The sequence below is a fragment of the Brassica napus genome, chromosome A8 (assembly GCF_020379485.1).
Source record: "Brassica napus cultivar Da-Ae chromosome A8, Da-Ae, whole genome shotgun sequence".
NCBI classification, from domain to species: domain Eukaryota; kingdom Viridiplantae; phylum Streptophyta; class Magnoliopsida; order Brassicales; family Brassicaceae; genus Brassica; species Brassica napus.
Window position 1 is genome coordinate 14,841,616 of NC_063441.1, and position 15,944 is coordinate 14,857,559.

The following is a 15,944-nucleotide window of genomic DNA, read 5'->3' on the forward strand; positions in this document are numbered from 1 at the left end:
TTTTGAAAATGTATAAAAATAATTATTATGATATTTTTAACTAATCATCAATATGTTTGACTTTCATCCAAGATTTGACTTTCAGAACTAGACTTCATATGCAGTTTACATGTTTGAATTTTTTTGAAAGAGGTTAGTTTTGCAATTGACCAAGTTTGACTTCAAATCAGTAGATTGAAATGAACGTCTACGGGTGTGTAGACTTCTTGTGAAGTCTACTCTCAAATCCGACGGGTTGGTTTTGCATTTGACCAAAATAAAAAAGTAGACTTTATACGCAGTCTACATTTTTTTTTAAGATAAGAAGACTGCATATTTAGTCTACAATTTAATAAATTTTTGATTGCTTTTTAAACTTTTTGGTCAAACACAAAACTAACCTATTCCACGAAGTCAAAGTTTTGGTCAAATGCAAAACTGGCCTTTTATAGATTTCGTTGGCAGTCTACATTTTATAAACTTCCGTTGAAGTCTATTTTAAAAAGTCAAAAGTTCGGTCAAATGAAAAACTAACCTCTTTTAGGTAGACGTCTTAGTAAGTCTACCGAAAGTTTTATTTTTGTTGTCAAAGGTAAAGACGGAGACTACTGGGGAAGTCTGCGTTAGAAAAAAAATTTGTCTGGTCAATTGCAAAACTAACCCGTGGGTTGACAAATAGACTGCATCGTAAGTCTCCACGGAGGCGTAGATATACAAAACAGTCTACCGTCGCGACACAGATCTGAAAAAGAACGAAAACCATGTAAATAGTTACCTTTTTCATGTGTAAAGCTCGTTTCCAACCTTTTCAACCGTCCAAACTCCAAATATGAGCAAAAAGAAGCATCTTTAACGATTCACTAATGAAGAAACTCGAAAATTTGAAGTTTGTGATTATGAAAATGATAGTTATGAGATTTTTTTAGATGGAAATGTAGAGGAGATGAGAGGAAATGAAGTTTTTTGGGTTAGAATGAGAAAAAAAGTGGTTGAAAATTGAATTCTAGAGCTTTAGAGCTCAAAAATGGTGGTTCATGGTGGTTGGAAAAATTGATGATGATGGCATTTTTGTAAATAAGAAGAAATAGTTAGGATGTATTTGGTTTTTTGTTAATTTCGAAATTAATAAAAAATAAAGAAAAATGGCAATTTTGTGAATAATTCAAAAACATAAGGATAGTATGAAAATTTTATTGATGAATAGTATTGACAAAAAAAAGGGGTTGGTTTTGGGTTTGACTTGAAAATATAGGTTGGTTTTGAAAAACACCCTCCTCCTTAACCTTTAGAGAAAAGATTGAACTCATCATAGAAGCAAAGAAATCGAGTTTGTCTACCACATGCTTCTCGTTTAACCCCTTGAATAGCCTTGACCATCCTATGCACTTGCAGACTTCAAAGATCAGATGATGGTACGTTGATAATGTGACTTTGTCAAAGTCGCATCTGAGTAACCAGCGGGTTAAAGACAACACATATGATCTCTGAGAGGTGATCCATGCTTGGAAGCAAGCTCTCCAGTTTAGTAGCTGAGTCATAAGATTTAAAGCCGATCCAGCTAGTCTCTCAGTGTTGATCTTCTTGTGATGATGGTTACAAGGCATGGTTGATGCAAGTAATAGCCTGGCTTCATCCAACGTTCTCTTCTATATCTGGTGACACTCTGCCATCACTTTCCACATCCGAATTAATCTGTAAAAGAATAAGGCATTATCATTTTTACTTACTAGTAAAAGAGAAACATTTGTGTCTTTCTTGAAACACAAGAAAGATGTTTTGTCATACCCTTGAAGAAGCTCAAGAATCTGAGGAAGCAGTTCTTGGTCACAAAGAGTCAATCTTTTGGGAGATTAACTCTATTGAGTGTATCGAAACCTTCATCTGAGTGTGTAGATCTCTGACTATATCTCTTATCAACTGAGGAAGAGTCATCTCCCTTCACATCATGGTTCTTTAGCGCCAAACGTTTCTTCCCATATGCAATCCTTACACGTTCTCCTGACTGTCATCACAAGCAACAAAGCTATAGTTTAACCATAGAGCAGAAGTGTGTTAAAAAGTCTCAAAGTTTATTACATTACCTTAACTTCATCGTATAGTTTCTTCTCCCACACGTAAAGTCGGTCCAATGTTGCTTGATGGCTACCTGCTGAAAGCATACATGACTCTTCATAAATTACTGGGTAACCATGCTTTATTTTCATAAATATAAAATTATATTCATAAATATAAAGTTATATTCATTTTAACAACTATATATTTTGATATAAAATACTATACAAAATAAAATAGTACAATATATAATATATTTAAAATTATATATATATATTAAAATCGGTAATAATATTATATAATCATACTATAAATACAAACCTAACAGAAATTATATAATTTTATCTTCTACCAAAAGAAAAGTATCAACTCATCTCAAAATTTCATTTCGGTAAATTTATTTCTATACAAAGTAGAAAACAAAGTATTTTTTTAAAGTATCATGTATTAATAAACATGTTAGTAAACTATACATTTATACCAAAAAATAAAATTGATAACACATTTCAAGATGTTATACATCTATTAACAAAAGATTTTAAATTTAACCAAAGTTAATAAAATTTCAAGAAAATGATGCATTTTGAAAGCAAAGGTCAAAAAGAATAAGCTTAGATTTAAATTAATTGTTCAAACATTCAAACTATTAACAAAATACTACATCAATAAAATAAAAAAAATTAAAGAAAATATATTATTTTGATTAGTTTAAATGTTATAACATCAAAATGAAAAAAAAAATCAAGATCTAGTTTCAATTTAGTGAAAAATTTATATAATAGCATTTTTCCATAACATCTGTAATCCGAAGTCTGAATCGAATCCAAACAAACAAATCCGATTTGTACCTAGTCCAAAATGTAAGAATGAGTCTCGTAGGAAGAAAAAAAAAACATATTCGAACCTGAAATGTTATTAGCCAAACCCGAAGAAATGCACCGAAGAGATGGCCACTGAGAAGACAATTATCGATTCTATTTTTTAAAGTATAGATAGTTATATTAAATTTTACATGAGTATAATTGTATGAAGATAAGATAATTTATTTACATAACCCATCCCATATTAATTTTATTTATACTTTAAAGCTTAAATTATGGTACAAATTTATTTTTAATTTTTATATTGGTCAAAATTTATTTTGATTATTATATAAATTAAATATATGTCATTCAATCCGTCTCATACTTGATAAAGACAATAAATTATTTTTAATATTCTAATTTAAATATGTATATTAAAGTATGAAATTATTTATTAGTTTATATATCTTACTTTAATATTTTGTTTTAAAATATGAAATTATTTATTAGTTTATATGTCTTACTTTAATATTTTGTTTTAAAATATGTTATAAAATTCATGAATATATGTTATTCTTGAATTTTATAATTTATAAAATAGTTAATAAATTGGTTAAATTACTTTATATTTATAAATTATTGTAATAATTTAATTATAAATATAAATTGTATATACAAATATTATAGGAATGTTATTTCTTATTCTATAAATAAAAGATGAATTGATATTCGTTTGATAATTATAGTTAATATTAATTATGAATTTTATTATGTAAAGTAAATATTAAAAATAAATATATATTTAAACTTTAAATTGAAAGGTATTAAAAGATATTATTAAAACAAATCTTAGAAAAGATACTTAAGAATATATTTTTAGATATCTTATTTTGAAAATTTTAAATATTTGGTTAAATATGATATATATTTAATAATAACTAAATTAGTTGTTGGAGAAATAATAGGAAATTAAGTAAATGTAGCGGTTCAACCTAGATTATTTGTAATTAGATAAAAAATTGTTATGTTTTAATAGTATTGGTCATTTGATTGAGCATTACACGATATTTGTTTCTGTTCCAATCAGGCCCATCATATATATGCCATTATGTGACGGTCAACAGCAACGAGAGGAACCAACCAGTCACCATCACCACCATGCATGAAAGAGTTGTGATTGAAAAGCTTTAGCTTCTCGCTCGCATTTGTACCTATAACCTCTTCATCTTGCAGTCAACAGCAAGAATGATGTATTATCGATAGAGAAACCATGTGATTCATAAAAAATATGTAGTTCTTCATTGATCAGACATGATAAAGAAAAGGAATAACAAACAAATGGAATGAAGAAAGAAAAAGATTTCATAAATCAGCATAAATTATGTACAAACCAAACGGGTTTAATGACATAATTGATGTTTTCATAATTATTAAAAAATCGATTAGTAAATTTGCAAAACAAAAATGAAGAAACAGCTGGTTTCCGGCTATATATAGACTGAAATAACTTTCTTTGTTTTTTTTTGTTCTTTTGTCAGCCTTCGGTTTTAAATTTATGAAAATGATAAATCATTTTAAAACAAATATAAATAATATATTTTGTGAAAACAAATGGAGAGAATCATAAACCAATAAGTACAGTCCCCAACCAAAGTTATTCAAATGATTCATACTAAGTATCGAATTTACATTTTTATTGCATGTATTTTCAGTTTTTTTTTTAATTCATTATTTTTATCAAAATAAAAAAATATTAAATAGGAACAAAATTGAAAATTTAATAATTTCTTAATTTTAATTTTAAAATTTTGGTCATTATAATTATAATCATTTTAAATTTTAATTTTTGAATTTTTGAATTTTGGTCATTATAATTATAATCATTTTAAAAGTAAAGATAAAACAGAAAATTTTATTATTTTCTTAATCCTTGCGCAAAAAACGTTACAAACTATATGACTAAATTCAGAAATTTTGGATTTTCTTGTCATTTTATTTATAGTCAGTCACTTATGAATTCAAACTTTTGACTTCCTTTATAGTAAAGATCTTTATCGGCAACGTATTTATATTTTTTTGGGGGTGCGCAACATTATATATATAGACCAAGCAAATGTCTAATGATATATTAACCTTAAAGAAACAAAATTTGAAAATGAAGAAGGCACTCTCACTTGTGGTTTTCATGATCTTCTCTATCATGCTTGCTTCGGGTATCTTTTTTTTTTCTTTTCTTTTAGCTTGCTCAGTTAATAAGCTACTAGATATTAACCCGCACATCCGTGCAGATATATTTATATTTTTAAATTAATATTTATAATATAAAATATTTTATAAAGATATATATCTAATATCAATTTTATGTATAATTTTTATTTTGAAATTTTATATTTGTTGAAATTTGTTTGATGATATTGTACAAATCATATATTAATGAAGTATTTTTGTTTATTTCTTTAAAACACAAAATCAATATTAATAGTTTAATTTTAAACATTAGTTTAGATGAATTAATAAAAAATTTATTAGCTTCTTTGTTTAGAAATTTTTATTCTCAAAATGTTTTTATGTGAATAAATTAAATTATTTTTGTTATATTTTAAAGTATTATTTTATTCAATATATTATATTTCAGTTTAATGTTTTTACTTTTACTAAAAATATCAACATAAAATGTTACAACAAATAAAATATTATTTGCTTTGTTTTATATAAAAAATTAATTTGATAATTTAAAAAGAATTGGACTATACTATTTAATTTCAAAATTAGTTATTGGAATATATAAAATATGGTCTATATTAATTATGATAAACAGTCAAATGATAATTACCTAATGACAATATATTTATCTTTTCCTAGAAATGTTATTGTTTTTGTTAGAAGAATATCATATATGAGTAGTTTTAGAATGTTTAGTTAAATTTCTAATGAATGGTCTTACATAAACTTGTATATGGTAGATAAAAAATATGACTCTATTTTAATAGAGTAGATTAAAATATTTGAGACTTTCAAGCTTTTATTCGTTGACTTCACCATATCGCAATGTTTTGCATATCTTACGTTTGTTTATCTTCAAATGTTACCAAATGCGTATTCATAGTATAATATAAGGAAGTGTTGCGGCGTTTGATCCAATCATCTATTTCCAAAATTAGTTATTCTATCTAAAAACTATCTTATTTGTATTAACAGCTTATGACAATTATGTTCGTAGGTGGGAATGTGTTTTGTAGTCTGCTTAATTGTCACAGATTCAGATGTTTGTATCGATGATTTACTAAAACGAATTAATCATACATACTCAATCCATTACAGTTAAAAATAGGGTGAACGCAAATGTATGCTCGGAAGGTCTAGGCATTTGTTACCAATGTGATGAGAGGTGCAAGGCCAGGCACGGGCCGACGGGTCAAGGCATGTGCGACCGATATAACCTATGCACGTGCAATTATATATGTGGACCAGTACCACCTCCACCATCTCCCCCGACCAAATACTGCTCTGGCGGGGCTGGCCTTTGCGATATTAGATGTGGGAACCCATGTTGCAATCAAAGCTGTGCACAAAAGTACCCTGGTGGAGTTGGATTTTGTGATAGTCTTGCCCATACTTTATTGTGCAAATGCCAATACCCTTGCTAGGTTTATTTTTTTCTTTTTTTGAATAAGTAAAGCCGAATCATATTTTTCTACATATTTTAACTTCGATGGTTGTAATACTTAAAACCACTACAAAAAAAATCTACATTGATAGCACATTGTTATAGCACGTTTTACTGAACTGCTGTCGTAGATGATTTTAATATTTTTGTATTATATTATAGCATTAGATAAACGTTATGGTAGAGTAAAACCTAAAATAGCACTTAATTAATGTTATTTTAAAAATTAAGTGAGCGGGAATATAAAGTCACAGATACGGCCAACACTTAGCGACAAATTAGATTTAAGCGCCAAAGATATTTTTTAAGCGGCTTCAACAATGCTATCAAAGACATATAATAGCATTTTTATAACGCTAAGAAAAGCTCTTTGAACCCCTAAACTCTAAACATGGTTTTAAACTCTAAACATTGTTTTAAACCCAAAACTTTAAAGACAACCTTTAAACCTCTAATCTTTTCATACTATAACTTCAAATCTTAAAATTAAAATAAAAATTTAATCTTTTTAATCTTAATCTATAATTTCCTAAACACATATCTTTAATCTTTATTCAAACTCTATATCTTAAATCTAAACTTCAAATGTAAACTAAACATTCAATACTCTAAATATAAACTTCAAATCTAAATTATTAAATATTTAACTACAAATCGTCTAGTATTCAAATCTATTATTTTCGAATCTTAATCCAAAACACTAAATTTTAACCCTAAACCTCATATTTCAACATCAACACCTTAAATCATAAAACTAAATTTACTCTTAATCGTATTTTTTGTAAATCATAAAATATAAATTTAAAACTTTTGAAATTTTGAATCAAACATACAAATTTATAAAAGAATTATAAATCAGATTTTTTATAAACATGCAAATTTAAAAATGATGACCAAAATCATAATGTTGATATTAATCTAATATTTTCAAACTTAAACATCAATTCATAAAATAAATATCAGTTTATTAGGTTCAAAAAAAAAAATAGACTTAAATTATAAACTACAAAATATTAATTTTGAAATAAGATATAACTAATAAAAATCACTTACAAAACAAATTATCAAATATGGAAAGACAAAACAAAAATAAAAATAGAAAAGCAAAAACAAAATTGTCTGGCCAATCAGATTAAAATACATGGATCACACTTTTGAACCGTTAGATTAACTTAGATCTGAAGGTTAAGATTTATTCCTTTTAATTTTAATTTTTATTTTCTCCTCTCTCTCTCTTTCTCACAAACTCCACGAGATCTGGTCTTCTTGTTCTTCTCCTTCATTCTCATCTCTCCCATCCCTCTCCAAGCTTACTGTTTCTCTCATCTCTCCTATCTCTCTCCACGCCTCTCTCATCTCTCTCTCATCGCGTCTCCTCCTCGTCTCACCACCACCAGGGTCGCCCTCTCACCCCCACCACGGTCGCCCTCCCACCACCACCACGGTCGCACTCCCACCACCACCACGGTTGATCTCTCTCTCTCTCTCTCTCTCTCTCTCTCTCTCTCTCTATCTCTTTGTATCTGTGTATCTTCTCTCTGTTTCTGTAGTATGAATCTCATGTTTTTTTGTTTTGGTAAAGATAGTTGGGGAGGCAAGGTTCATGGTGGCTGGAGGAGGCAAGGTCCATGGCGGCTTGAGGACGGAAGTCTCGTGGCGGCTGGAGGAGGCAAGGCTCGTGGCTGTTGGAAGAGGGGCAGGTTATGGAGGAGGCGGCTGCAGTCTTTTCTTTTTTTTTTAGGTTTAGATTTGGTTTAGTATAAACCAGGTTAGAAAAATTGTAGTGGTCTGAGTTTATGTTATAATTTCTGGTTAGTTTTGTAAACCGGGATTAATTTGTAAACCAATTTTAATATATAAATAAAATTTATTTTAATTTCCTTATAAAGCAATTTTCGGTTTAATAATGAATTATTTTATTTTAAATTATAATTAATTTTAGTTTATTGTAGAAAGATCTATCATAGAACGAATATATAAATCGTAATCAATTTGTAACAAAAAAATAGTGTTATGTTTAAGTTAATAATATCATTCAAGTATTGCTATCTTATCTGCACAATTCATAGCATTTAAAAAATGTTATCGTAGAAGGAGTACCTATAATGGCTGCCGATGACATAGCATTTCAAGTTTCGCTATGAAAGTCCTACCATAGCGTTTATCGTGTGCTAAGAATGCGCATATTTCTTGTAGTGAACTATTATTATGGTTATTTATAAGCAACTTCTCTGCATGTTCATGGTTCATATTGTCTGATGCTGAAAATGCCAAACGAACACAAAATTTAACCTAGATAATGCCCAAAAAGATCGATCTAATCAATTCAGTCCGCACGATATTCTCTAGATCTCACTCGCTCTTTTTTTTGGCACCATTCGAATGATTCAATCCAAGAAACTGAAAGAAACCTAATTCGAAAAAAGTCGAAAAGAATGCAAAGGTTTGTTCACCCAGTGTTCACTTCTAATATGGCGTTATTCACAAGGACCATACTCAGCCTGGCAAATTCACTAGAACAAAGACTGATAACATCCCCGAGCCAAATACCAGGGCATGTTAATTTATTCTCATCCCCATCAAAGATTGAATATATGTGCCATGTTATGAATACCGTAATAATATCTCGAGTAACGAACGGACATAAGAAAAAAAGTGAGATCATCAAGCCTGATATTAGATTTAGACAATGACTAGTCGTGAGAGTCCACAAACAAAGGAAGTCATGTTCTTACCAATTCCATGAGTTTTCAGAGATATTAGATATATGTGTATAATAATAATAATTTATTTAGGATATTTAACCTGAATTTTCTCAATATAAAATTGACCAGTTTTATCAGGAAACATCAAATAGTTAGCAAGGATACTGACATTTGCATAGATTAATATGGCCAATGCTGTCGCAATATCCAACTCCGTTCAAATACATGCTAGCACAAGTTTTGTTGCAACATTCGTCCCAACATTTTGTGGTGCACAGGCCAGCTCCGCTATAGCATATTTTGGACGCTGGTGATGCACTCTCGTTGTTACAGATGCATTGTTTAAAAGTGTTGTCACAACTACCCTGACACGTTGGTCCGTGCTTAGCTTTGCACCTCTCATCACATTGTTGCCAATCACCTAAATTGTTGTTGCAAGGTTTTGCCATCACCTTATTGGCATCTATATATTATAATTATAGTTTCAAAGAATAACAGTAATTGTTAGCAGAAATATTTTAGACATAATAAGAGTTATATATGCTCATACAAGAACCCCAAAGAGCCTAAACATTCACAACCTAACTAATCAAGATTTAAGAGTTAATACCAGAAGCAAGCATGATGAAGAAGATGAATAAAAATACACGTGAAGATCCCCTCTCCATGTTTTTTTCCTTTCACAAGTTATTTTGTTTGAGATAAAGATCTGTGTTGACTATTTTGTTTGCCTATATATTATTAATTTAAACTAACCTTTCAAAGATTCAAAATTTTAAGGATGTTAATGGTCGAGATTTCCTTATGGCACAATTTATGTAACTGATATCACCCAAATTTAGTTTTTTTTTTGCTTTGCTTTAATTTTTTTTAAATAGTTTATTACGACTATTCACGATCATCAATATTTGTATAGGTGTATATTTTTAGTTATACATCATACACGTTGTCCATATTTTTCCAATTTAAAGTCTGTTTTCCAATTTAAAGTGAAATCTCAAAACATCTTTCACTAAATGAATCTAAATTGTAGATATTTATTCCTATCATCATTTTCGCATCAATCTTGTTATTATTATTTTTTCAAAAAAAAATATTTTTAATTATTTTTTGTTTTCTCTTTTCACATTTTCATACTTTACTAGATGTTATATTTACAAAAAGAAAGAACATATTACAAAGTGGCCATTACTGATTTCCAGATTGGATGTCAGTGTTTAACAAAAGTACATTACCGATTATTAAAAGCAGATTATCAATTATTAATTAAGATTGTCAGTATTTGAATGTTTATTGTTGGCATACTTGTCCTGACTATCTTTTTTCCTTTTTATTTTGCCATTATTTGTGGACTCTTCTTGAACCTTTCTTTTCTTTTGATTTTATGAAATTTTTGAGCCTAAGTTGTTTAGTGTAATCTGTGTTTTTTTACTAGCATTGGATTGTATTATTAAGTGAAGTAGGAAAAGAGTACTAAACAATCTATGTTTGAGAAGCTTTTTAAAATATATGTTTTCTTTTATGTTGTGAATCTATGATGTTTATAAGAAGTTTTGAATGTTAATCTACGGTTTGACTACAAGTTTCTCGTTACAGTGAATTTGTCTTGTATTATTTCTATGCTATTGGTTCGTAAACTAACTGTGATGTCAATTATGAATAAGAAGTGCTCTTGTAATCTTGTTATGATCCTTCGAGAGATGTTAAGTATTATTTTACACGGCGCGAAATGTATACGGTGAAGACGATGTGGGTAAGTCAGTCCTGGTGTAAGTAAACAACGTGAAATCGAGGGGGTTTATTCACTTATTGTTAGAGGGATGAGAAATCAAGGATTTATCATTTAATAATTGCCCCGGCAGTGTATATATATATTCTCTACACTCTACACGGCTTGAAAGATTTATTATACGGCTTGACTTGGTCTTCTAGGGTCCAATTAATAATTGGCCCCCAAGTCGAAACAGTCCTTTTCCATTTCTAAATATTGAAGTTTTAAAATAAATATATAAGGAAATATGATGTGGTGGTGATGAAAGAAACTGTAAAAGATCATAGGAACCATTGTATTAGAATCGGCATCCAAATTTACATATTCGCTGGTAGTTTGTTTTCTTTCTTAAAAATCACTAAATCCATTTTGTAGCCAGTTTAACATAATCGGCAACAAAAAGTCTCTAACCTTTTTGGCTTTAAATATACAGCGAACCTTTTACAACCAAACAAAAGATAAAATAAACAAGTAACCGCATCTATATAAGTTTTTAATGGTTCAAATATTAAAATCAAAAGTCTGATCTAGCGATGGAATATTTAATTACTAGCAAAAAAAGCAATACTATGTAACATAATTAATTAAGGGTATATTAAAGGAAGTGGGGTGCATGCGATGCATGGACTCAGACAAGATTGATCAGTTGTTTGAACAAATACAATAATGGTGTGGACGTCGTGCATGGCTGGCTAAGATCACATGAAAATCTATGTCAAGTTGCTCAATTTTCATATAGTTTTCTTTGAAAAATCATATAATATGAGTTTGCACTTGAATCTGGTCTGGCGCAGAGAAGGTTCTTCCAAATGAATGAACTTAAAATAACAGAAGATAATGATCCAAGTGGGTGAATTATATGACTTACAAATTGTTGTTATACTAGGGGTAATCAATTGGGTTTCTTATGTAAAGTCAGAACTAATTTTCAGACCAAAAACTCTTTATAAAATGAAAAATTATGAAATGGTCAAATAATTGAATGTGCTGAAACGCAGATCCTTCTTATAATCACGATCGCTAGGAGTAGGGACCGAACACACCTAACAACCCCTACGCGCCTTCTTTGACGGGGCCAGTGACTTGAAGATGACTTGGTCAAACTTTTGATAGCAAAGGGTAAAACCGACTTTTAAAATCCTAGTCTCAGATCCAACGGACCCTATTTATTTATATATATGTATCCAAATCCGAAAACAAATGAATCCAAGGTAGGCCCATGACATTGCATAAACGTGCGAGTGGTAGATGCAGATTTATACCTAATGTAAAAATTAGAAGTTTATAGCGTTACTTAATTATACGATGTACAAAAAAAAAACTTCAAATTTGTACATTTCTTACAATATTCATACCTTACAGAATCAAAATCACATCATTAATACATTATTAGTCAAAAAATTATCAAATATAGGAGAGCCCTTGTCTTAGTAATTAACCACTAAAAATTTAATTAACCAGCCACAATCATCCAAAGGAATCATGTAGTAAAAGACAAGCGTTCTCATTTAGCCATTAGTAAAATTACACGTCATACACTTTAATAATAAATGCTGTTATTATTCTTTATTTATTCTCCGCCAAATTCATTTTTATTAATTATCTCTGTCTTCCTCCTCTGTTTCGAACGTAATTGGCATCTTCGTCTTCGTCTTCGTCTTCTTCGTCACCATTTTCTCTGTAGCAAGACCGAGAGAGAGAGAAAGAAAAAAACGAAACGAAGAGACATTTACATACAAACATACGATCAAGGCTTTCTATATATATATACACGTCCTAGCTCTCTAGGATTTTAAAGTTTCTCGGATTGATTCCCAGAGTTTTGGAATCTATAGCACATCAAGAAGACGATTCATAGACTCTGGATCTGTTTCCTCTTTGAAGTTTCAGGTTCTATTCTTCTCCTCGTTGATTCCGTGTGATTGCATTGGGTGCTGTAACCGTTTCATATCGCAATGCCGCTTCCGATGTGTGATTTTTAATCCGAAATCGAAACGGAACTGCTCTGACATTTTCCGGGAAAAAAAATCGGATGATTCTCCGTGAAAACCGTTTTAAATTCCTGGAAAAGCGAATTATAATCAAAAGATCCATTCATGTGTGTTTCTTGGAATCTTTACAGGTTTTGATTTGAATAAAGGAATCAAATCAAATCATCACGAGTTAGTTAAAGGAGCTTGTGGCTGGCTCAGGTTTTGATGAGATGAAGGCAGCTAAGAGGTGGAGTCTTGGAAACCTACGGGACATGGCGTCTTCTTTGCCTGGACCTCGTCACCGCGCTCCTTCAAGGAGACGAGGACGAGTATATATCATCATGGCCCTCTCACTCATCGCCTTCTTTGCTGTCATCGCTTACATGTACCCTCACCACAGCAAACGTGCTTGTTACATGATATCTTCGAGGGGATGCAAGGCTTTAGCTGATTGGCTTCCGCCTTCTCTGAGGGAGTATTCTGACGATGAGATTGCGGCTCGCGTTGTGATTAGTGAGATATTGAGTAATCCTCCTGTGATTAGAAAAGATTCCAAGATTGCGTTTATGTTCTTGACTCCTGGTGCGTTGCCTTTCGAGAGGCTGTGGGATAGATTCTTCCAGGTAGGCTTTTGTTAGTTTCTTCTTTGGGAAGGAAGTTGCTGATGAGAGGGAAGTTTTTCTTGATTGTTTCTACTTATAGGGACATGAAGGGAAGTTTTCTGTTTATATTCATGCATCAAAGGAAAGGCCAGTTCACTACAGTCGTTACTTTCTCAACCGTGAGATTCGCAGTGATGAGGTTTGTAGAGATTTTCTTATTCTTTTACTATCCGTTAACATGAAAATGAATGTGTGTTTGCCTCATTTGCAGGTGGTGTGGGGAAGAATATCAATGGTTGATGCAGAGAGACGGTTGTTAGCTAATGCTCTTAGAGACCCTACAAACCAGCAATTTGTTTTACTCTCTGATAGGTGATTATCCTGTTTGCCTTCTCATTGATATAACTCTGAGGTTGTCTAACACATTTTGAGTGTTTCTGGTTTTGTAGTTGTGTACCTCTTCGAAGTTTTGAATACATTTACAACTACCTCATGTACAGCAACGTCAGCTATGTTGACTGGTATTTACCTCTCACTCTTCTTCCAAACCTCTGTATGTTGTTTACATATGTGTATGATTCCCTTCTACTCTTCAGCTTTGACGATCCAGGTCAACATGGATCAGGCAGGCATATGAATCACATGCTGCCTGAAATTCAGAAGAAGGATTTTCGAAAGGGTGCACAGGTAAAACAATATTCTTATTGATCATCCAGTAATTTTGGCTCACCTGATGCGGTAAATAACAAACACTAAGGATTATATAAGGAGCTGCTTCTGTTTCAATGTGGATATCAGTTAACATGGCAGAAGTCTCAAGTAGATCCTGTGGGGACTAGTAATATACCAACATGTGTCTAAAAAATTCACCTTTCAAAGTAGTCTTTGATGTTGATGAGTTAGTTTCGTTGTGCAGTGGTTCACCATGAAGCGACAACATGCTGTAGCAACTATGGCAGACAGTCTTTACTACTCCAAGTTCCGGGATTACTGTGGGGTGAGTATATAATAAACCCACAAAGCATATGTTATCATCTACGGGAACAAACTATAATTCATTCCTGAATTTTGTTTTTTTTTCAGCCAGGTATAGAGAACAACAAGAACTGCATAGCTGATGAACACTATCTGCCAACATTCTTTCATGTAAGAAACCGTTTCAACTCAAAAGGAAAGAATAATCTCATAGTCTTTTCATCTCATATATTTCGGTTGCAGATGCTTGATCCCACTGGCATTTCTAACTGGACTGTAACACAAGTTGATTGGTCTGAGAGAAAGTGGCATCCCAAAACATATATGCCTGAAGATGTCACACACGAGTTACTAAATAACCTCACGGTATATAAAACTATAAAACCAAAAGCTATCATATTTGCTTCAGTTTCTTCCATTGCTTTGATTATCAAATACTAAGATTTTGATTTATCTATCTGCAGTCTACTGACACAGTCGTACATGTCACAAGTGTTGGAGTGGTACGCGCTTTCATAAACAGTATTTTCTACCGTATATTAACTCTGGTCTTTTCCATGATCTAATACAAATCATCACTTTTACTTTTGGTTAACAAACAATAGGGTGAAGAGATATGGATGCCTTGTATGTGGAACGGAATCAAAAGACCTTGCTACTTGTTTGGAAGGAAGTTTCACCCGGATACGCTCGACAAGCTGTTGGATCTCTTCTCAAATTACACAAAATCAGTCTCTTGGCAACTGTGATTTAAAAGGGTATATCTTCTTCTATACACTCAGATTCTTTGACCAACGTTCGGTTCCTCATCCGCATGACCTTTGAAGAGTATTCTCAGAAAGATCCATAGAAGCTGTAACACTAGATGTCTAGAAGCTTTAGGAGGTATTGAGAACTTCTTTCAATTGATACTTCATTTGGTTGGAGGGAGACGATGGTTTAATTTTTCTTTCTCTACTCTGCTTTTCGGTATATCTCATATTGTTTACTTCAATTGTTGTGAAAAAAAGAGAATTTTCGTCTTTGTTTTTGTGGATAGATTTATATTTTTTGTTCAGAATGTTGAAGAGACAAACTTATACAGTTTTATAGAGTTTCTTTTCATATATATATATGCTCTTTGGTTTTGAGTCTTGACTTGGAACATGATAAATAAATAGTCAGACGGGCTAACATTGTGTATACCGTGAGATGTAACAAAGTATAAGACTAACCAGTTGCAAGACTTGATCATATGGACTTGGCAAAGCAACCTTCTATTGCAAGATGATGGTCTCTGGTAAACCTGATGTTCATAGTCCATATTGGCAATGAAGATGGATTAAACTTGAAAGTAGTATATTGTTTGATAAGCTATAACTATTGATACAGCTACCAAGAAGTTATGAGAAGTGTGTTATTTTTGGTTGGACTGTTG

General features: G+C 31.2%; 2 protein-coding genes and 2 long non-coding RNA genes across 4 annotated transcripts; 3 read left to right on the forward strand and 1 right to left on the reverse strand.

Moving 5' to 3' along the window:
* The first annotated feature begins 4,864 nt into the window (after window positions 1–4,864).
* On the forward strand, window positions 4,865–6,560 carry LOC106359804 (defensin-like protein 183). Its single transcript, XM_013799435.3, has 2 exons — window positions 4,865–5,047; window positions 6,156–6,560. The coding sequence occupies exons 1-2, from the start codon at window positions 4,948–4,950 to the stop codon at window positions 6,479–6,481; spliced, it is 426 nt and encodes a 141-aa protein (XP_013654889.2). The 5' UTR covers window positions 4,865–4,947; the 3' UTR covers window positions 6,482–6,560.
* A 514-nt stretch (window positions 6,561–7,074) lies between these two features.
* On the forward strand, window positions 7,075–8,381 carry LOC125577267. The gene is made up of 2 exons (XR_007315627.1): window positions 7,075–7,968; window positions 8,084–8,381. It is a non-coding gene; the product is annotated as an uncharacterized LOC125577267 (long non-coding RNA).
* Window positions 8,382–9,274: 893 nt separating this feature from the next.
* LOC125577268 lies at window positions 9,275–12,346 on the reverse strand. The gene is made up of 2 exons (XR_007315628.1): window positions 9,817–12,346; window positions 9,275–9,669 (listed from the first exon to the last, which is right to left on the reverse strand). It is a non-coding gene; the product is annotated as an uncharacterized LOC125577268 (long non-coding RNA).
* A 224-nt stretch (window positions 12,347–12,570) lies between these two features.
* LOC106361154 (glycosyltransferase BC10-like) lies at window positions 12,571–15,635 on the forward strand. The gene is made up of 11 exons (XM_013800861.3): window positions 12,571–12,867; window positions 13,100–13,573; window positions 13,653–13,751; window positions 13,824–13,924; window positions 14,002–14,073; window positions 14,149–14,239; window positions 14,469–14,549; window positions 14,636–14,698; window positions 14,771–14,893; window positions 14,992–15,030; window positions 15,133–15,635. Exons 2-11 carry the CDS (start codon window positions 13,181–13,183, stop codon window positions 15,274–15,276), a joined length of 1,206 nt encoding a protein of 401 aa, XP_013656315.1. The 5' UTR covers window positions 12,571–12,867; window positions 13,100–13,180; the 3' UTR covers window positions 15,277–15,635.
* The last annotated feature ends 309 nt before the right edge of the window (window positions 15,636–15,944 follow it).